Below are 22,707 nucleotides of genomic sequence, written 5' to 3' on the forward strand. Positions count from 1 at the left end.
GCTGCACACAGTGCATTGGTTTGTTGACAATGTCCTTGCCGTGCTCTCTCTTAAGAGTGGTTTGCTGTTTCCTGCTCGCCAGAGAGACAGTGGAGTGGTTTCAATTTTCTTATATCTAACTCTAGGCAAATGTTACAATATTGCTTCAAATTACTTACCTAATAAATGCAAATCTGGCCAGCAGATAAAAAGAGACTATGTATTTGAGGTATTGATGATAAACTTAAAGCTGCCTACCTTTGCCCAACAGTATAAACTTAGGCAAAGATTAACACAACATTGTACACATTTTTACCTGAGAAAAGATCCACAGTGAGAGGGTAAATGTAAATCAAAATGTCAACGCCTGCCAGTGAGGGCTGGGCAAGTTAACCCCACACCGTGTTTACAGGAAATACAGAAAAAACATTCTGGATGTTTCCAGGCATGATTTTACTGATTCTGTGTTTTTATCTGCTCGGTGCCTCATGGATAGGATAGCATGAGGCAACGTAAGCGCATAAGCTGCCTTGATTAGATCAAAAAACCTCTTTTCACCTCCTGGAGGACATAGGCTGTGTTTTGGGGTGGAGTTTGTTTTCTATTTGTGCATTGTTGTTCTAAGTCAATACCGTGCACTCCCACAATTTCTCATCCAAACAAATACCCTCAATAATGATCTGCGAGATGCAGACCACAGCATTTTTTTCCTTCTTAACTACACAACACCAAAAGATTTCAAAACATGGGAAATTGTTTTTCATCAGTCACAATATGACAAATCAAATACTAATTACAATATCTTACAAAATTTGATCAATAAATCATTTGTCGTGTTCATATTACTATTATTTCATGCAGTTTTTGCCATTGGCCTTGAAAACAAATTCATCATGTATGGGAGACCTGGAAACTAAATATATGGATATAGATTCTGTTGGCAGTGTGCCTGCGTGCCTGCTTGGAGGATAAAGAAAGCCTGAGTCATGTTGAGAAAGGGAGTTGTGGGAGATCATAAATACTTATCTGAACAACCTTTGACTAGTCAGAAACTTCTTACTACACGGGAGATGTGTGATCATGTAAATGGCAGATAACGAAGAGAAGGAAACAAGTGTCAGTTTACCTCACAACAAGCCAAAATAAACTGCTAACAGCTGTGGGATAAATGTGTGGTGGGAAAAAGACTAGTAATCGGTGGATTATTGTTTCCAACAAGTCTCACACAGGGGAAAAACAGGTTTTTGACAGCTGTTACATGGTAGCACCAACACTGACTAAACCTACCTGGCTTAACAAATATCTCCACTGGTGATTTCCCCTGCTCACAGCAGGCAAACTGAACAAAAGAAAGAAAAAGAGGCAGAGAGAAAAAGGGAGGAAGGGACAGGGGGGGCATACCAAGGTGGGTGATATGTTCTTAATAGATGATATGCCATGTCCCTCAGCCTGCCTCTATTCTCTCTTCCCTTTTCACCCACAAGAGCAATATTTCAAAACGGACGCAGACAACACAGCGATATAAAAGCATCTTTTTGGTTTCAGGAAGTGGAATGTCTTTTTTGTCTCATGGAGACAAGAAGATTGGCATTGCTTACTTTGACTTTACTTGCACTCAACTCAAAACAGCAAATTCCTTCACCTGCTCAAGTATGTCCTATAGGGACTGACATTGGGCCCCTTGCCCTGAGTTTGAGGTGTGTAACAAAGATACAATCGATATGGTTGTTAATGCTGGTGTGTCAGGAGACAACAGAAGTGAAGAGAGCCAGAAAACAGGAGACATAATGGAAAATGTGTCAGCTTCCCTCACATGCAGCAGCAAATCCAATGAAGTGTATAATATCAGGAGCACAATGCATAGATATAGAGCAGGTTCTCCTTCTCCAAGTGATGCATCTTATCACACATACCATTTTTCATCAATTGTCAGTGATTCATTTAATTATACAATTGTCATCACATAGAATGCCTAGTATCCATATTATGTTTTTACACAAACACTGCATAATCATAATGATAGAAATAATCAATACAAAATTTGATGAAAAATCTACATTTTTGACAGATGCTGGACCTGACAGATTTGTACAACGTGGCAAATATTACTCCTGAGATTAAACTCATGAGTTTTACATATGGTTAGTTTGTGTGGCGTGTGTGACCACAGTGAAACAAAATACATGTTTCTCTGTCAATTACAACTGATCATTTATTATGGAGAGAAGCATTAACCATTAAGGAAGGTGAATGAATTCATGCAAAAGATCTCAGGACGAGATCCTCTCTTGCTGATTTCTACCCCATTTTTTGTGGTACTGCTTCTTCTAATTGCTGCACTACAGTGGTTTATCAAATAGACAAACGGTATCTGTAACTCTTCTAACCAGAAGTAAATCAGGAGATTATCACATCATCCACATAACACACTCAAACACACACATACATCCCTAACCCAAAACTGCACACAAACAATAAATCCTAAATGCTTTACAAGCTACCCCCCCCAAAAAAAATACAAAACGAAAAAGAACGAGTAACTTAAAGTTGATTCGTTGCTTCATATTTCATATGTAATACAGGTTGACTAGGAATATGAAATATGATCAGTCTCTCTACAGGGCTGACTTCTACTGTAGCAGAGGTCCGGTTGCTATGTAATATTGCACACAGCTAACCTGGCTCACCCGGCTACTGTTCCCAAGTCAGTCAGGGTGATAATTAGCTCTCTCCAAATACTGTATATCTCTCATTCCCAGTCTTCTTCTCTGTGCACATGATTATATTGTACTATGCACCCAAGTATTTCCTTCAGCGCAGCAGAATCTGTCATCTCACATTAGAGATAAAACCACTTAATCCCGCAGAAAAAAAACCCCAGTTACCTCTGCTTTGCAATTGCACTTCTAGGCTCCTAAAATGGAGTGGGGAGCTCAGACCTCACATTCTATGGATCCAGATATGGTGCATGTGCAAGGCCTTGTCTCAGTCACCAAAGAGTCTATAGTCTCTGAGTTTGAATGGTAGCTCAGATAGTACTCTTGCAACTGAGAGTTAAGATCCTGCTCCTGCTTGCAGGCCTTTTTTCTGCGCTTATGGTTGACTGAGTGCTGCTGCAGCTGCCTCATGGTGCTGGGGTAGCGCCTCCACGAGACATAAATAACCAGAAGGATCAATGACACTGACAGGAACAGGGCTACGCTGCCTGCAATGATTTTGTGGAAAGCCATATGTTCAAAATGTAGCTCTGGGATAAACGATGTTGGGGGCTCAGGGGGGATGTGTGATGTGGAGCTTGTGGTTGTGGCCTCGATTGTCTTTCTGGGTGTCCCACTGGGACGGACAGGTGAAGGGATTAATCTCTGTGCAGGTGACTCACCACGAGACTGGTCTGTATAACCAGAGAGAGAGGGGTGAGTTGAGGCATTCACAACTTGGGCTGAAGTCAGAATGATGAGAGCTGTGGTTGTGAACACATCTGACACGTCCACACATGTCGAGTGGTTTCTTACTACATCCACAACTCTTTCTCCCTGCACAGATTTGGGACTGCTGCATATCATGCTAAAGTCTTTGGAGTCTCTGAAGGTTTTGAGCCATGCCATGAGAGGGCAGATGCTGGGGCTGCAGTCCCAGGCGTTACCGGCCAGGCTGATGGTGGTCAGAGAGGTCCATGCTGCCACAGCTTCCTCAGGCACACTACTCAGTTTGTTTGATTCAAGATTGAGTATTTGTAATTTTGGCATACACTGGAAAATAGCTGGGTCCAAGATTTGAATTTCATTCCCTGACAGGTCCAATTTCTGTAGTTTGTGCCAGGTCCAAGGGATGCCTTGATTGATGGATCTAATGCGGTTCCATTGCAAATAGAGAGCTTGGAGGTTGGTCAGGCGTGGAAAGATAAAGATATTCATCCTGGAAAATTGGTTGTGCTCTAAATGAAGCTCTTTCAACTTGAACAGGCCTAAGAACGTTGTACGGGTGAGGCTGCGCAAGCGATTATAACCCAAGTCTAGAAACTCCAGGCTGCGGCATTCCAGAAACGTTCGAATGAGAATCTGTTTCAGTCCATTAGATCGAAGGTGGAGATTTTGTAGTTTACGCAGACCATAAAAATGTCCTGGTTGCAGAGACTGTAGTTGATTGTAGGATAAGTCCAGGTTTCGCAGATTTGGTGTGGCTCTGAATGTTTTGTTAAACAGGTTGCTTATTTTGTTGGAGCTAAGGATCAGTTCCTTGAGCCTGCGCACACCATGGAAGGCTAAAGCGTCTATTGCATTGATGGAGTTGTGGTCCAAGTAAAGCCAAATAAGCTGGTTGAGATGTGCGAACTGGTATGGCAACAGAACCAGCATGTTGTTATAACGCAGAGACAGACCTTGGCATCCTGTGGTGATGTTTTCTGGGATGTCTTGGAAGATGCCAGACTCGCAATACACAATCTTTCCTTCACAGCGACAACTAGCGGGGCACATTTTCTCCCCCTTGCTGAGCAGCAGCAAAACAGCTGCCTGCAGAAGAAGACATGATAACCTCCAGCCCAACATCACTGAACCTGTTGGTGTAGAGCAGGACACAGGCAATCAAAGGGATGGCATGGCTTTAGAAAATGTGTGTGTGTGTGTGTGTGTAGACGTTTTAATAAGTAAAGGTGAGAAATTAATTCTCAAACAGGAGACAGTGTAGTGAGGAGCACCTCAGGGTCTGAAGTCTGAGACACCAGATCTGCTGAATGAAGAATTCACGGCAGAGTCTGGCATTTGTTACTTTTTATGGTATCGATACATTAACATATCTAGACGCAGGGAAACATATGGAGGAAACATTCATCTGATTTAAACAAGAGAAGTGCTTAAATAAAGCAGACCTCGTCATCCTTAAGATGTTCGATATTTCTGTTTAGGAACAAAGAAATCTACCATTAGGAATCTGACCATAGCTGTCGTCTACAAGGAGCCCCAAGAGAGAGAAATAGAGTCTCTACATTCGGAAGACCGTAATGACTTACCCATCGTTAGTGGGGGAAGGAGTAATCCTCTACAAGAAATGGATAAAGAGCACATTAAACTGCTCTCAAATTTGAAAATCGCAGTTCATGCAGCCTATGAGTCGATCCGCATCCTCAGCACTTGCATCTTCAATTGGAGGAGACATTAAAAAACGAGTAGCAAGTTTTCCGCAGCGGTCCGAAGCGCACTGGTCTGTCTCTGACGCTCAGAAATAGGACGCCTTCACACGTTGGACCCGCCGCTATAGTTCAGCCTGCTGTGTGCGCAATAACCCATTTGAGCGCCAACAGACTGAAGCAGTCTTCCACTCCACAGTCTCCCTCCTTCTCTCTCGCTCGCTCACTCTGCTCTGTTTCTCTATGGATGCCCCCCCATGCACCCCCCATCCTCTCATTCGTTTCTTGAGGCGTCATTAACACGTATCTATATGACATTATAAAAAAATGTGAATTCAGCTGTTGTTTCATTTATTAATTCAGTATCGATTTTATGTATTAATTGTTTATGTTTTATGTCGTGTTTTAGTGGTGTCTAATGAGAATTAAATCAACATGGAACATGTACAAAAACTTTATTTACCTTGCCCAATAAGAAAAGAGTTGTTATGAAATTTGGTGTGTGTATATGGATATATATTCACGGTGGCCCTGAAAGTCCTTTTTTTTTCAGATTTTCTTTCCTCATGTTCCTTAAATTGCTGAAATATGGGCTGACTGCAGGGGGCACAGTGAATTATTGTATTGAACACACTGTCATTACAGCCTAATGAAAATTTCCTTAATCATTATCAGGTGGTGGCATGGTGAAAATCAACCATTTATTCATTAATACTTTCAATCATTCATTGAGAAACAACAGGAAGGACTAATCAGGATTTTTGTCTCAGCAGCTACTTTAAATAATACTTATGGTAACAGCTCAAGTGTGAGGCTGTGAGGCATCCATCCACACTCTCTGGCAGCAGAGGGAGTTCATGTAGATAAACAGTTAACACCTCTTCGTGTCTAGAGATGCTGCTGGAGAGGTGGCAACAGAAGGATTATTGGTATTCAGATAAACGGCCTTTATGAAGTGGGCAGTTGACAGACAGCCAAGGAAGGAGGGGGGCAGAGGCGGAGGAGATGGGAAAGCCTTTAATTCACTTTGGAAACAGTAGTGTGGAACACGCCACATTTCACTGTAGAGTACATCATTGAAAGGACTGAGTTATGTGTGCTAACAGCAACCCCTTGTGCACTCACAGAGTAATAACATGCATTAAGAGCTGCTGACAGATAATGACTTCTGCAAAGATAACATGTCACATGTGGTTGTAAAGAAATGGACAGATGAAGTCATGGAAATATTTGGTTAGGAAGGTGGTAATATTTTGTATTTATATATTTTTTTTTATTGAATCCAAACTAAATCTGCTCTTCAAAGGCTATATGCTGACTCACACGGGTCTTGGGAGATCACATATTCCAGAAATGTGGGAGAACGTGCTGCTCAACAGCAGAGCTGCCAGGAGAGGCTGCTTTGCAACATTCAGGCAAAACAACAGTGTGGCACTTGCTACACAGAAAATAATACCTGTACTCAGTGACGGAGGATGTGCTGTACCGACTGCCATTGATCACAATCACTTAATCAGCTGGATTAATTTAGTCAACAGAAATGTGCGTGTGTGTGTGTGTATGTTTGTGTGTGTTTGTGTGCACCAGCCAAATCTTGACTGACAATTAGGAATGGCAGTGTAATCAACCTCAGAAAGGCGACAAGCTCTATCTTCTCACTGCCAACGAAATATAAATGGGTGAAAGTGGATAACAGATAACACTTTGATAGGTAGCACAATAACCTGCTCCATTAAGAGTAATCAATTCCACGAGTCCACCTTTACTAAATGATGTTAGAATAGGAGATTATTAACAGTTGAGTTTTGAATGCATGCATTGCCTGCAATGCACTGTAGTGTATCTTCTGTAATATACACACAAATTGGTGGAAAGATGGACCATTAGATTTAGTCATCCACTCAGTCATCATTTCCTGACCTTTACTTTTCCAAATTTCATCTGTCAGATCATACAAGGTACAGGCATGTCACCCAAGTAAAACCATTGTACTATGAAAACAGCAGATTATAATTGATTATATTTTTAAAACAACTTTTTAATATATTTGACATATCTAAACTGGAAATGAATCTCTCAATAAAAGTTAGTGGCCTTTGTCTTGCGATGGATGGATGGCATTACAGTAATCCAACAAAACCTTTTCCATGTTATATGTATTTTATGTTTTTTCTTTAACCTTTTAAATGTTTTTTAAAAATATATAATTTATATTGTGCTACTATAAGACACGGTACATTGAATTGGCCAGAGTACTCATAGTCCCCACTGTAAGACTGTCAGTGTGTGAGTGGCTTTATAACATCATGTCATGCCACTCATGCAAATACATGACTCATACTTAATCTAGGGGGCATAATTAAAAAAACATTAATCACATAATGAAGAAATAGCACTGAAACTAAAAGATCTTCAATTTAAGGTGACAGTCAACACTGGACGTTCTGCTGAACTTAATATTTTTGAACAATCAATTCTGGTCTTTCAAGGTCACCAACAACCCTGGATTTGATAATCCCACAAATATAATTATCACATTTTGTATTTATTAATTTTATTCCATGACAGGGAACCTAAACCTAAACAACCAAATATTTTGGTAAATATATTTTAATTAATCATCATGGAGGGTTCTTAGAAGTATCAAGTAATGACTGAAGCTGAATCAATTATGATGTGAACTTGATAATTTATAAGAAATACACTGAAGCTTAAATTGTTTGCTGAAACTGTACTAGTGTAAAGTTGCATTTGGTGTAACTGTGGTGTGTTATTTTTCTAGATGTGCTGTGTTTCATTTATTGTCTTTATTTAGTGTTCATATTAAATATTACAGGTTGGTATCAGAATCTGTCTTTGGATTCTGCCTGTTGCATCGACTGTATGCACAAGGTTGAGAAACCTCTTTGCCCAGTAGACTCATGTGTACCATCCCGATACATGAGGAATATACAAATGAAAAAGATTAAATAAAAAGTTGCAAAAAAGAACATTTACATTCATGACGCATGCTATATGAATACAATTGAAACTGCTGATTTTGTAGGAAACATCAAGTATTGTCCGGTTGCTTGACTCGGAATTAAATGTTGAAGCCCATTATCATAATTTTTCTATAATTCATTACCAACTGATCCTCATCGACTTCCTTGCATGAGTGTTCTGTTCTATGCATGAGACCAACATTTGTGACAGCTTTGTGTATTCATCTTTGGTAGATTGTTGCTGCTGAAAAAACTCTGAAGAGTTCTGGTTTAACCTATTTGACACAATGGTCTTTTCAACCAGCCATCTCTCATTAACATCCTGTATGTTAATTGCAGTATCTCTGCTGCTGATGTTTCGGATGGTAAATTGGTCGAAAGAGAAAATATGTATACAACACATCCAAAGAAAACAGTCGTCTAAAATAGACCAGAATATAAATCACCACTTCAAACATCAGATTTCAAGAATCTCCTGAGTGCTCTGACTTTAGTTCAGCTTAGTTTGTAAGCAGAGGCAATACTTTGAGATAATATAATCAAAGCAAAACCAACATACAGCCCGTTGGTATGTCAAAAGACAAATAAAAGAGTATGCAGCCATTTCATTTCTCTTTTGAGTCATATAGCAATAGGGGATGAAGTGCCAGCTGTTTTGGGACCTGTCCTCTGTCTCAAGATTATTTACCTGCTGCTGGGATATTATGTGTGTAATTTGCAGGCTAATTAAAGTTGAGAAGCCAGGATCAGTACAACTGTACAATACAGTTTAAATTCTCTTCAACCTAATTATTTCACTATTTATATGTTCCAACACCCTGTTTCAGTAGGATTCATTATGCTGTAAAAAAGCCGCTCCTTCGCTTCCTCTATTATTCAGGGCTCAGTCAGTCACAGACAGTCATTAAAGTTTCATAGGAAGCAATTTGGTGACTGAGTTATTTGCAAAGTGAGGTGAGTGCATATGGTTGCACTATACCTTTGTTGTGGTCTGGGTTTTTATGCTTTTTGTGACAACAGTGTCACACTGCTCTCTTGTGGGGTTAATTCTTACTTGACAATCGTCAATTAGTTAGCACGTCGTGAAATCAAAAACACGAGTCATTTTACTGTTTGTCTACAGCTGTATGTACAATACTGTACATTCAAGTTGGTGGAGTTAAAATAAGTTTCTTTCAAGAGTTTGAGTTGACTATAAATATACTGTGAGACAGTATTTTTGTTGATCCATTTCAGCTCTGCATTGCTCGCCTAAGCCAGTTATACCAAATTCCCCAAAAAGCTCAATGGAATGTGAAAGTTGGTCTTGTTCAAAAACACAATTAAAAACTGATGCACAGACCGCATGTGGTGATAGCTCAACAGTGACATGCTGTGATCATTAATGTAGGATTACAACAGGAGATAACCCCTTTTTTTCCCCCAGCATGAATTTGTGGCTATTCATTTCAATATATCATTTGACAATATACAAAACAAAATGACCAATTGCTTGGTTTGTGGTTCATTAGAAAAGAGATTGAGGGGATGAAACTCATGATAGACTAAAGAATTGTGCAGCATATTCTTACAAATTATAATCATTTTCCACCATAAATATACAACAGATACTGCATGTGCATTTTAAAAATGTTATAATAGTTTGTTTGTTCAAATAGTAACTAGTCAAACAGTAAAATTGCACAATGTATTTTAGTCAGTTTACTATCAGCAACAGATTAGACTTTTTGTGATATGCTATTTCTTGGTCAACCTGCATGTAAATTTTTTAATCATCAAAGAAATTTAATGTAGAGAAAGAGAGTGAGTGGTAATATTATCATTTGTCATTTTATGTATACATACAATTTATAATAATCTGACAAAAAATATTGTGGGGGATAAATAGAAGACAGGCATACAGTATCATAACCATATACAAATTTTGTCATGTCTCCACCTGCTACCTTGGTCCTGTGTTCTGCAATTTTGACTTTTTAAAATTTATTTCCCACTTTATTTTGTGTTACTTAATTCTCCTCTCGTTTCAGATCCCCACTTCCTGCCATTGTGTGTTTTCCGCTTCTGTGATTTTCTGCTGTTCTTGTCACATTTATGCAGTTTAGGAGTTCAGTAAATGCAGCTAATCTCATTTTAGTTGAATTGATATCCCAGAAGTGTGAAATTATTCACCAGCTTAATCAAAAATATATCAAATCAATTTTGATCCCTCTCAAACTTTTTCCACCATTATTGGGACACAAATCTCACAGATGAGAGCAGGTTCACACTGAGCACTATGACAGGCATGACAGAGTCTGGAGAGGCCTTGGTGAAAGTTATGCTGCCTGTTACATCATCCAGCATGACCAGTTAGGCGGTGGGTCAGTAATGGTCTGTGGAGGCATATCCTTGGAGGGTCGCACAGATAGCCAACGGTACATGACTGCTGTTAGGTACCAGGATGAAATATTCAGAGTGATTGTCAAACCGTATACGCTGGTGCAGTGGGCCCTGGGTTCCTTCTGGTCCATTGACTGGCCCTCTCATTCCTCTGACCTAAATCCAATTAAGCACCTATGGAACATTATGTATCAGTGTATCTGATGCTGCAAAGTACCGCCAGAGACTGTCCAGGAGCTCCCTGATGCCCTGATCCAGGTCTGGGTTCTGGTCTGATCCCCCAGGAAAACATCCACCGATTAATCAGTAGCACAGACATTGTCAGGAGTGCACACAGGCACGCAGGGACCATAGTCACATAATGAGTTGCAGAGATAAAATTCAAGCAAGTTGGATCAGATTTAAATTCTACACTTTGATTTTCTGTGTGATTTTGAATCCAGCCCTCAATGGCCCTGACCCTTGTTATGTCATTAAAAAAAAATCTCAACAAATTATACAATGTACATCAATAGAGATTTTCAACTTGGATAATTTGTTCATCAATATCTAAATGTGTGTTTAAGGGTTCCCTTAATTTTATGTGAGCAGTTATATAAGGTATAATTACTATCTAAAGCCTTATAAATGCTATCAATAGACAGCAGAAATCAGTTTTACCAAACATGCCTCTGTGCTCTGTGAAGACAGTTTTTATTTCAGTCTTATGAATGTGCTCCTTCTTTTTTTTATTGTATCTCTTTTATTTTACTCCTGTATGCTGACTGTGTATATGAAGTCATACTTAACCCTAACAAGAGATTAGTGCATCACATAGACTTGGTTCATGTTTTACCATGATGGCATGAAATGTATTATTATTATTATTATATGCGTGTGTATTACATGTACATGGATGTGCTATATTCAAAGCGTATACTGGGTAAAAGTATTTGTCATTCTTCCAGTCACCTTGTTGTGTGTGTGTGTGTGTGTGTGTGTGTGTGCGTCCGTGTTTGATAGAGTTAGATTTGGAGAGAGAGTAGGTTCCTGCCCTGTCCTTCAACTCCTGTTAGCTGATTGATCTAACAATGGGAATTAAATCTGTTACTGCCACTGAAGTGCTGGATGCATCAGTTTTATTTTTGTTTCCATCGATACCTTGCTCACAAACTATCTGCAATTTGAGCTCAAATGTTCATTAACATCCATTACCGGTAATTACACTACTCATTAAGTACAGAGGCAGAGGGACCCATTAGAGTGATGATTTTGACCCTGACTCAAAGTCCCATTATGATGCCTTGAGAGCAGCCTTTTTATACGCATGATGCATATTAGTGTCAACTGATATGTCAATATATGTGTGTGTGAGAGAGAGAGAGAGAGAGAGAGAGAGAGAGAGAGAGATAGGCTTTTTTGGGCAAAGCCAAGTACATTGTTTTCTTGCTCATTCCTGTGCTTTACACAAACTTGGGTTTAACAAGCTGACCTTTTCCACGGAGGCCCACCTCCAGATCCACTGGGTAAAACCACCGGGGACCTTCTGACGTCAGTGGGGGGCACAAGTAGTTAGCAGACATGAGATGGCAACTGTTGATGCTGCTGATACAGTATCATATGTCGTGAAATGACAATTCATGCCTTAAATTATGACAAATGTCAGTAAAACAAACATAATAATACAGTATATAAAAAACGTGATTCACAGGGTAGAAAATAGTAGAGTACTTTCACTTCAATACCTAATAAATGTAATCTTTTTTGTGTATTTTATTATTCAATTTTATGCTGTAATGCAGCAAGATGGTATTTTTCATATACATCTGTGTGTATTTAACATAGTTATCTGTTCTTATTGATGAAACTGCACAATAAAGGTAGATATCCAGCTGCAGCATTGCAAATGTTCCTTAAATGTTAATCTATCTGTGATAACTCTGAATATTCCAACAATATATATCGACCATTCGGTGTGAGTACTTCTTATTTTGACACTCATGCTGCTGATAAAAAAAGGTAATACAAGTCCCAAACACAACTAAGATCCAAATTAAATTTTAATTTGGTGGTTTTAATCCTGCAATGAGCGTTTTCTTGCGAGTAATCTGAAAATGTCCATACATACTGCTCGTGAGCGTTTGACTCGCAGTGTAGCTTCACAAATATGTAATTGCAGAGCAAACAGTCGTCCCATTCCTGTGCTTTAATTGATATGCCGGCTCTGTACCTGAGGACAATGAAGTCTACTTTAGTGTGCGCTGCGGTGAGTCGCTCATTGACCAGGAGAGGGCATCTCAAGTCCTGAAACGAGCACCAGTGAGCGCAATATAATCCTTCACCAACATCATTCCTGTTGCTATACAACTGATTTATTCTTGGTGCCACGGTCAACGGGTCTAATCCACAGAAGACTGTGCTTTTTCCTGGCACTGCCCACATCTGAATTAGGATAAATCCAATTTGTCGGCTTTGGACCACGGTTTAATCCCCTTGAATATTCTTTACTTGGTCGGTTTCGTATCTGTTTTCTACCACTAAACCTGGATTCAACAATTTGCGTCGCGCTGTTTAAAATGTAGGTTATTTTACATCCTTACAAAACACGCGCTCAACATTGTCGCGTTCACGCGGATTGAGTGCATCCGTACAAAGGCTGTGTGGGGTGGCAGTCTGGAATATGCATAATCAAGCTCCTGTTGTGCGGTAACGTGGGAAACTACAGGCAGAGGTTGGTGCACACCATCTGGAGCTCTTCTCATCTCCGACAGGTGTGAGGCTGTGCGCAAAGCCGACCTGGCTGGTATATTTTCCGCGCAGACAGGCGTCCTGGGAGAGATCGCCGAGTGCGTCTAACATGTGGACGCGGAACGCATGCAACAGAGCGCCTTAAACATGTGGAGGAGCCGACAGCGCACACATATGGGTATGTAGACTGTTCCCGCAAAGTCTTAGGTCGTTTCCAAATTGCAATTCACTTAAAGCTAATTTTTTTGACCTCCTGCGGTTTATGAATGATGACTGCAGGCTGTGGGATCTGAGGGAGGCTTTCCGCTCAATAACTGTTTGACAGATTTTGTCTGACGCTTGCGTTCTCAATCACCTTTTCCGTGTCTCTGACTTTGACTGTGACGATGGTGTGTGTGTGTGTGTGTGTGTGTGTGTGTATAGATGAACACAGGGATGCAAATGAAGTAGGCTGCAAATAGACACCTCTGTTATCAAGTGCTTCAGACCACATTATGGGTGATAATGTTTGGTTCCTTAATTCCTTTAAAAGGTATCCTGTTCTAGTCTGTGCACATTTGTTCTGTTTGGTCAATGTTTTAAGCTCTTAAATCTATCTAAACTTTTCTGTGTGCCTGCAGGACTTCCAGTGCTTTTCAGATGCCTTGTATTTACAGTGTTGGTACCCACCTGGCTGCTTGCTGCTCCAAGTGGGATCCGTGATCGTCCTTGCCCCCAGAGCTGTAGATGTGATGGTAAAATAATATACTGCGAATCCAACGCCTTCCGTGACATTCCAAACAATGTGTCTGTAGGCACACAGGGTCTGTCCCTGCGTTACAACAGTCTAGTGAACCTCAGAGCCCACCAGTTCGCAGGGCTGAGTCAACTAGTCTGGCTCTACCTTGACCATAATTACATCAATGCTGTGGATGGCCAGACTTTCCATGGGATACGGCGGCTCAAAGAACTGATTCTGAGCTCAAATAAGATCACAAAACTTGAAAACAACACTTTCCATGACGCTCCTAATTTACGTAATCTTGACCTCTCCTACAACAAACTGCAGGTTCTCAAGCCTAAACAGTTCTTCGGTCTACGGAAACTGCTTAGTTTGCACTTGAGGTCCAATTCCTTAAAAACTGTCCCAATGCGAGTTTTCCTTGACTGTCGCAACCTGGAATTTCTTGATATTGGTTACAACAGGCTACGGAGCCTCACACGTAATGCCTTTGCAGGACTTCTTAAACTCATTGAGCTTCATTTGGAGCACAACCAGTTCTCAAAGATAAATTTTGCTCATTTCCCCCGCCTGACTAATCTGAGGGCACTTTATTTACAATGGAACCGTATCAAACTGCTAACCCAAGGCCTGCCATGGATATGGACTGCCTTGCAAAAGCTGGATCTTTCGGGAAATGAACTCCAAGTGCTGGACCCAAGTACATTTCAATGCCTCCCTAATCTCCAGACACTCAATCTGGACTCCAACAAACTCACTAATGTGTCTCAGCAGACGGCAGAGACTTGGATCTCCCTCACGACCATCAGTCTGGCTGGTAATTTGTGGTACTGTAACCCCAACATATGTCCCCTGGTGGCCTGGCTCAAGACCTTTAAGGGTAACAAGGAGTCCACTATGATTTGTGCTGGCCCTAAGGAGGCACAAGGAGAGAAAGTGACTGATGTGGTGGAGACCTATAACATCTGTACAGCAACATCAACTACTATCACCTCAACAGCATCTCCCCTCACTTATACATTTCCAGCAGAGCTGCTGCCTCTTCCCACGCAGTCTACGGTGGATAAGAAGCTGATCTCGAACAAGACAGCCTCCCCGGCTCCTTCAGAGGTCTCCCCCACCATCCCCTTTCCCGATACTGAGTATGTGTTCTTCCACAAGATCATAGCTGGTAGCGTAGCCCTCCTCTTATCTGTGGCTATTATTCTACTGGTAATCTTTGTCTCATGGAAGCGCTATCCCAGCAGCATCAAACAGCTTCAGCAGCGCTCAACGGTTAAAAAGCGTCAGAAAAAGGCACGGGAGACTGAGCGCTCCCTTAATTCACCACTGCAAGAGTACTATGTGGACTACAAGCCTTCACACTCAGAGACTATGGATGTGCTGGTTAATGGGACAGGACCTTACACATACACCATCTCAGGCTCCAGGGAATGCGAGGTATGACCGTTGCCCTCCAAAAATCCATTTCCACTGCGAGGCATGAGAGGTAAATTTTCCAACAATCTATGGAGAAAAGTCCTTTTTTCCCCCCCTTGGTCTTGTCTGTTTTTTGGGATTAGGAAATAAAGGTCAGTGCATGGTGACTTGTTTTCCAATATGATGGATTTTGTTCAGTTCCATGTGATTACCCAGCTGTTGTCCTGAATCATGCAGTTTTATTGCTAAAATATGAATCCCATTAGCTGAAACTGCAGTGGCAGCTCCTCTACCTGCATAACTTATATATCTTGTAATATCACTATCTTAGTAAGATGCATTATACACAAAGTAGGTTCATTTTTCATTCCTGACACGCTCATTGATGAATCTATGTATTATCAGCCAGCCTGATATTTATTCACAAATGGCTTGCTGTCCTGAATGGAATGATAAAAATGTATTCGATCAAGTCACCCTGCAGGTGGTCTTCTCCTACCCTGTGTGTTTGCTACACCAGCTGTGATAACAAACACACAAGCCACTGTATTAAATATGTAAATATTTACAATGACACAAGATAATCATATATCCCATTCTCTTTTTCTGCCTCCAGCAGTCAGATACTTACGATTTTAATGATTATTTTAATTTTCCAAGTTCAAACAGTGGAGTGGAGAACACTCGAAAGACCTAAATCCAAATATAAGATAAATTATGCATTTGGGACGGATTTCTGTCTGGATTTTGTGTACTACTGCCCTAACAAACTACATTATTTTACTTTTGTTTAATATCAGAATTCCACACGACTGACTTTGAGCCACTTTACGTGAGGAGGGATTGAAACACAAAGCCTTGACAGAAAGACTAATCAATTTGCTCACGCCTAATTAGGCTTTTTTTGGGCCTGTACTCTCTCTTTTCTTTTTTAATCTTATGCCATGCATCTGTCTTCAATTGTCCAGCTGCATACTTTCATTTGGCAGTATGGTTAAGTGTGATTAACGGGACATTTTGTGTTGGGAAAGATGTAGTGTCACTGGAATCTTAGCTGCACATTTCTGTCAGGCTAACCAGACATGCTGTGGAGTGCAGGAGACATCTTTCTTCTCCATTGTAACTGGCAGGGCACTGCCACACAGCTCATTTCCTATATTGGGACATGGACCCTATAAATCATTTTAGAATGTGTTTCACGTCAGGTGGTTGTATTGTGGTACCACTTACATTCTTGTTGTGTCCTACCCTGAAGTCACTGGAGAGTCCTGCACAAATATGTTCCATTGTTTTCAGTAATGTCACATACGATACACAGGTAGCTAAATCAGCTCTTTGTCAGATTATCTGTGGCAGAGCGCTTCTCAACTCGAGGTGATATGGCCGGTTTATCAATCTTGTAACTTTCATGAGAGAATGTGGCGTGGGTGCATTAAATAGCAGACCTAATTGGGCTTCCACTGGCTAGAATAACCAGTAGCCCATCAGAGGTAAGGAGCTGAAACTTCCTCTGCTTTGTTATTTTTTGCCCTCTACAGCTCAAGGGAGCAGCTTGAGTTGTTAAAAAAGTAATTGAATTTTTTTTTCCTGTGCTTGTTACATTTTTTGCCAAACACTGCAATGCAAAGTAAGAAAACGCATTAAAAGCACTATCAGGTTTTTATGCATGTTTAAGTTGGAGTGATGCATTTTCACTTCTAACTGTTGCATATAACTGCATTATTTGATCCACTACTCTACAGTATCATGTCTGCTGACCATGTGCCTTGCACCTGAATTCAGTATGGGTTACATACAAGAACTCCATGAAGTGCAGTGATACTGTTGGAAGTTATTTTCATCACAATAAAAGGCCAATGCAGCCCAATCTCGTCTAATATATAAGGAGGGTTTCAAGTTTTATTGAATGCCACACAGTGGACAGAGTCAAGATGAAATTGAGAGAGATGGAGTATACGAAAAAAGGCTGCTACATGGTTCAAACCCCACACTTAGAGGCATATTGTTACACCTAAACTCGGGGAGCCCCCTGCACATTATTTTAGCTATCCCAGATAGCAAGCACTTAAACTATTAGCTGCATTTTCAATTAGGAGAAAGAGCTTTGTAATTGAGGCCTGTTATCTTCTGCAAATGCCCAGACCTACAGACTTTGAGTTAATTTGTTTCTATAGATTTCCCCCAGAACAGCTCAGCAGGTAGACTTTGATGCAGCAAACTGAGCTCACCGAGTGTGAATTTTGATGAACTCTTTGAACTGTGTACTTTCCACTGTCTTCCTGTGGCACATCATTTTTTTTAAAGAGCCCTGTTTCTACCTTGTTTGCCATCAACTAGTGTGCCCACAGAGCAGCTGCAGTAGTTCGCACCCACCCATCCCCTGTGAAATTAGTTTAGGGCCTAAATCATGTTGTTTGAATTTTTTCATTTTTTTCTGAAATGTGGCACCCAGTGTACCCCTGCTGGTAATATTAAAAAATAATGGCCTCTATGGGCGTATGGAAGTGTTTGCCCAGTCAAATCCTGCAGCTGTGGGTACATTTTATTTGACAAATACTTAATAATTTGAAGGTGGTAGAATATCAGCCGTGTCTTTAAAATGTCAGAGATAAGAATGATGAGTAATCAAAATACACTGCTTCTACTTGCCAAGATGGCAGCATGGCAGATGGCTTCATCTGTGCGTAAATGCACAGAAGGCTGGCTTCCATCATGTGACGGGAGTTTGACAGCTTTCAGTATTTGTCATTCACTTGCGAAGTGAAGGGTAGCCACATGAGTGTCTAATAATGTCGGAAATGGGGCCGTCATTTTAGAAAACATACATTTATATCACTGTGCGCTATGAGACAGCACATAGTGGTGAAACTTAAACACACCTTTAATGACAGTACTGCTCCACATACTACTATGAAAAGTATAGTAACACACGTACTGTAGGAGATACGACACACCATCTTTGTTTTTCGCTATTCCATAGAAAAGCTATATTTTTCTCATTAATTCTCATTTTTCTTGCCTGTCTTTTTCTTTGGTGGAATTGAAAATTACTGTAACTGCAAGACTGGATGGCAATGATCCATTGGTCCACAGAAGTAGACTACTTAGCTTTTATCATGCCTGACGAGTTTGAAAAATGGGTTTGGTCAACTCAATTCAAACTCATGTGCAACAAAATGCAGGAAGAAACCAACTTTTAAGTGAAATGGCTGTTACACAACATTTTGTTGTTTAACTTCTCGAGTGATGATACTTACATACTTAATCCCTGTAATGGATCTACGTGTATTATCCAGCACATCAGATTGATTAGAGGAACTTGCGCTGAGGGATATGCATATAATTATGGATATATATATATATTTAGGGGTCCAAGCCAGTGGGGGCTGGGAACCGCGTTTTGCAATTCCAGTGGCGCTGGAAACCCTATTTTTTTGTAAAGATTATTCTTCCGTCTTCTCATTTTTTTTCCAACGATAAAAGTCCCGCCACAGCCTAAACTGTGCATGGTGGAGCGGTGCCATTTTCAGGACTGGTCCAGTACCCTGCCCACAGCTCAGGCCCAAACAGTGACACACTTGCCAAAAGGGGGCGCAATGATTTTTAAAAAAAAGTGTTTTGGCCTATAACTCCCATACCGTACATCGCACATTTGTAAACCTTATATCCATGCATCTCCTGAATGGAGCTGAAAGTACTTGGTATTGACCACGCCCACTTCCGCCTAGACTTTTTACCCTGCAAAATCACGATTTATCAGAAACCTCCTTTTTGAAACTCCTAGGCTGTGCGTCCGATCTGCATGAAACTTGGCACGTAGCATCTCCAGAGGGAGCTGACAAAAAGTTAAGAAAGAAGAATTTTGCTCCATTCAAAATTGCGGAAGTTATGTACAAACAAATTTGTGTAGCTAGCTGCCAAAACACTAAATTTGCATCTCTCAGCCAAATTAAATGCTATCACTAAACCTTTAGATTTTTATTTGGCAGGACACTCTGAAGTTCGCCAACAAATTTGACGAAGATTGGCCAATCAAATATGATCGATAAATATCTCATTAATTCTCAATCGCCAGAGCTTGGACACTGTTATACACTGCTTGCAGTTCTAGTTATACTTATATTGTTGACAAGTCAAATAAATTGCTCTTGAAAGCAACAGGCTACATTTAAGCTGTTTAAAGGAACAGTTGGACATTTTGCAAATACACATTGAGCAGCAGTTTATCTTCTCACAACAAAGTCTGGAAACAAAGGGGAAACAGATAACATGGCACTGTCCAACAGTAAAATCAGCCTTCCAATAACTTCAAAGTGTTTTTGTCATAGGGTTACGATAGGATACAATACGTTACGATATTTAATTGTCTCTGTAGGTGACAATTTTTCTTGTTCTTATGTCATTTTATTTTACAAATGTCAATGTTTTGTACAGTAAATAGACATGAAGTCAACCATATACTTGTATGCATATGTCCCAACATTTAAGTGCTGTTGGTAAAACAATATGGCAAAACTTTATGAAGGTATTGTGCAATCTCTCCATCCTATGCCTTTGGGGACTATGGCCTCTAAGGTTTAAACTATGATTTTACTACTCTCTAAGATGTCAATAGAAGAAGGCAAAAATGACTTTTTTTAAATGACCGAGTCTCCACTCGAGGTACTCTATATGGTCTGCCAGAGGTTAGAATATCATACTCAGAGTAGAGGACACATGGTGGATTTTTCAGTATTCTCTTTGCTCCTTTGAGTATGTCGGTCTGAGTAAGACTGGCAAGCCAATATTTTAACCATACTAAGTATTACCATACCTGTACCCTATACCTGATTAGGCTCTACAACTCTGCCTAATACCTATTTGAACATACCTGATTATTGGAAGTGCTGTGGATAATCAATAGGGGTGGGAATCACCAGAGGCCCCACGATCCGATATTGTCACGATTCCTAAAGCCACGATCCGATATTATTGCGATTTTGTGATACTGAGTATTGCAATAATATACAGTATATTGCAATTTATTACCTTTTTTCAAGCAAATTATGTGCCCAAATGAAAACTTTGTCAACATCTGTTTTATCTAATAAGATAAAGTTTCCAGTCTACTCATCTCATTCCAGTCATTTTTATTGCAGCAAAATAGGATTGACAGACTGATCAACACTGTCATAAAATGAATGAATGTTGTGTCATGAATGTTGCATGCACCTGAGAAACTAAACAGTTTGTATTACAGTCTACATAGTGCAACTTAACTGAATGCAAACGTGTGTGGACTACTGTACTATTACAGGTATTTTTGAACAATGCAACTTGTCTTGTACATAAAAGTTATGCAGCCCCTTCAGCAACTGGGTAATTTTAAAGTAAATTACATTTAAATTAAAATGAAACAAAATAAAGCATGTTCTCTTAAATTAAAATATTAAATTGAAATAAAATAAAATAAAATAAAACATGTACTCTTAAATTAAATTAAATTAAAAAAGGGCTACTGTTGATTTTTGGCCGCTGGCCTTGGGACTAAAAAGTTCAAAGACATTTGGACAGTGAAGGAATGTCAGCGTTCTTGCTCAGTAAGAGGAACTGATCAACATAGTCCGAGGTCAGAGTGCTCCCTTGTGCCGTGACAATGTCTCTGGCTGTCGAGAAGACTCTTTCTGTTGAGAAGCTGGTACCTGGGATATAACGGTATCTTTTTGCCAGCTTGGCCTGGAAAGGATATACTTGCTCATGTGTTTTCCACCATCTTAGTGGGTCTCCTATGAGTGCCAGCGGTGTGACCTCCTGGTATCTTTTCACCTCTTCCTCAGCTATGGCAGATAATGATTTTGGTGAGGCTCCAACATCAACATAAGTCTGACTAAGCAAGTCTGCTCGCCCACATAACTTCATCTTGGCTGGTATGACAGGGGGATGGGGTTCCACTTCAGTGTAGCCAGGTTCCTCCTGATGTCCCTGGGCTTCTGGCTCAGGGATTGTCTGCTGCCTCAATCCCCCCTGTACAATACACACACAGACACACACACACACACAATCAAAAGAGAGATAATTAATATATTTTGCCGCAAATATGTTGTTTCACTTGGTTAAGAAAGACAGTGGTAGATAATATTATAGTTAATTTGTATTTAAGTTTTAAATACATTTTTACCACAGATATCTGTGCTACTCCTTCTCACATCAGGAGACAACAGCGCTTCGCAAATGGCAGGCTGCTGTTCCAGGAACCGCCGGAGCATTTGATAAGCACTGTTCCATCTTGTGTTGACGTCTGTCTTGAGCTTCTGATTTAGGAGCTGTAACATTTTCTGCTTAGTCTTCAAAGCGTGGTTTGCCACCGTGCTTCTGTTAATAAAGCCAGTTATGTGCCGCACTCTCCCCATAAGCCTGGCTACTGTTGGCAGATTTAAAGCGTGCTGCGAGGCAAGATTTAGCATGTGAGCGAAACAGTTAACATGCAGGTGTCATGGTAAATGAATGGCAACGTCCATGTTAGAAGTGTGTCGGTTAGAACCACAAGGTTTTTGGTGGAAATCTCCCATTCCTGTGCTGCATTTTGCAGCAGGTCTGCAATGTTTGCTCCGGTGTGACTTTCGTGAACTGCTCTAGTTTGGAGAACGTGGGACAGCAGTTGCCAGTCCTCTGTGAGATAATGTGCTGTTATCGTCACATAAGAATCCACTGCCCTTGACGTCCATGCATAGCAAGTTAACGCGACCCTATCTGCCGTACTCAAAGATTCTTCTACTTTAAGTTTCACTTCTCTGTAGATCTTGGGTACGGCTGTGTCGGGGAAAAAGTGCTGCATACCTGGGCCCCAGAGTCTTAAGCATGTAGCAAAATCCCTCATTTTCCAGCACGTTATAAGGATGTAGGTCTTTGCAAAAGAAGTAGGTGATGGATTGTGTTATTTTCTTAGCTCGCTCAGAAATGTGATGTAGCTTTGTCAAGCTAAGCATGTCCAGTGTTGGTTGGTTTTTCGTTGGCGCTATTTTGACGCTAGCTTGGCCGTCAATGGTTAGCGCTATCTCTGGGTGGTGGCGTGTCAGGTGAGCCCTCAGGTGAGCAGTATTTCCAGAGTATTTCATTTTCATACGACACTCCTTGCAAATCTCATATGTCATATCCATGTCCTTGTTCCCTTCCTTGTTAAAAAATCCAAAATAAGTCCAGATGTTTGATTTAAACATGGGCGGTACATTTCTGATCTCTTTCTCTGGTGCCTCCGTCATTTTTTGATCAACAAGCTGAGGGTTGCCCAAATATTTTCAAATATAACCCTCGTCATTCTAGTCAAGGCTCTTGTTTCATGCTGTGTTAAAATGTTGCAGTGACAGTTTTTAGCACAAATGCACAGAATAAGA

General features: G+C 40.5%; 2 protein-coding genes across 2 annotated transcripts; one reads left to right on the forward strand and one right to left on the reverse strand.

The window, feature by feature from the left end:
* Window positions 1-1,571: 1,571 nt before the first annotated feature.
* On the reverse strand, window positions 1,572-5,302 carry lrrtm4l2 (leucine rich repeat transmembrane neuronal 4 like 2). The gene is made up of 2 exons (XM_035641120.2): window positions 4,988-5,302; window positions 1,572-4,534 (listed from the first exon to the last, which is right to left on the reverse strand). Exons 1-2 carry the CDS (start codon window positions 5,040-5,042, stop codon window positions 2,913-2,915), a joined length of 1,677 nt encoding a protein of 558 aa, XP_035497013.1. The 5' UTR covers window positions 5,043-5,302; the 3' UTR covers window positions 1,572-2,912.
* Window positions 5,303-12,840: 7,538 nt separating this feature from the next.
* Window positions 12,841-15,526, forward strand: LOC118314563 (leucine-rich repeat transmembrane neuronal protein 4). The gene is made up of 2 exons (XM_035641101.2): window positions 12,841-13,375; window positions 13,818-15,526. Exons 1-2 carry the CDS (start codon window positions 13,324-13,326, stop codon window positions 15,362-15,364), a joined length of 1,599 nt encoding a protein of 532 aa, XP_035496994.1. The 5' UTR covers window positions 12,841-13,323; the 3' UTR covers window positions 15,365-15,526.
* Window positions 15,527-22,707: the final 7,181 nt, after the last annotated feature.

This window comes from Scophthalmus maximus, chromosome 19, assembly GCF_022379125.1.
Source record: "Scophthalmus maximus strain ysfricsl-2021 chromosome 19, ASM2237912v1, whole genome shotgun sequence".
Lineage (NCBI taxonomy): Eukaryota > Metazoa > Chordata > Actinopteri > Pleuronectiformes > Scophthalmidae > Scophthalmus > Scophthalmus maximus.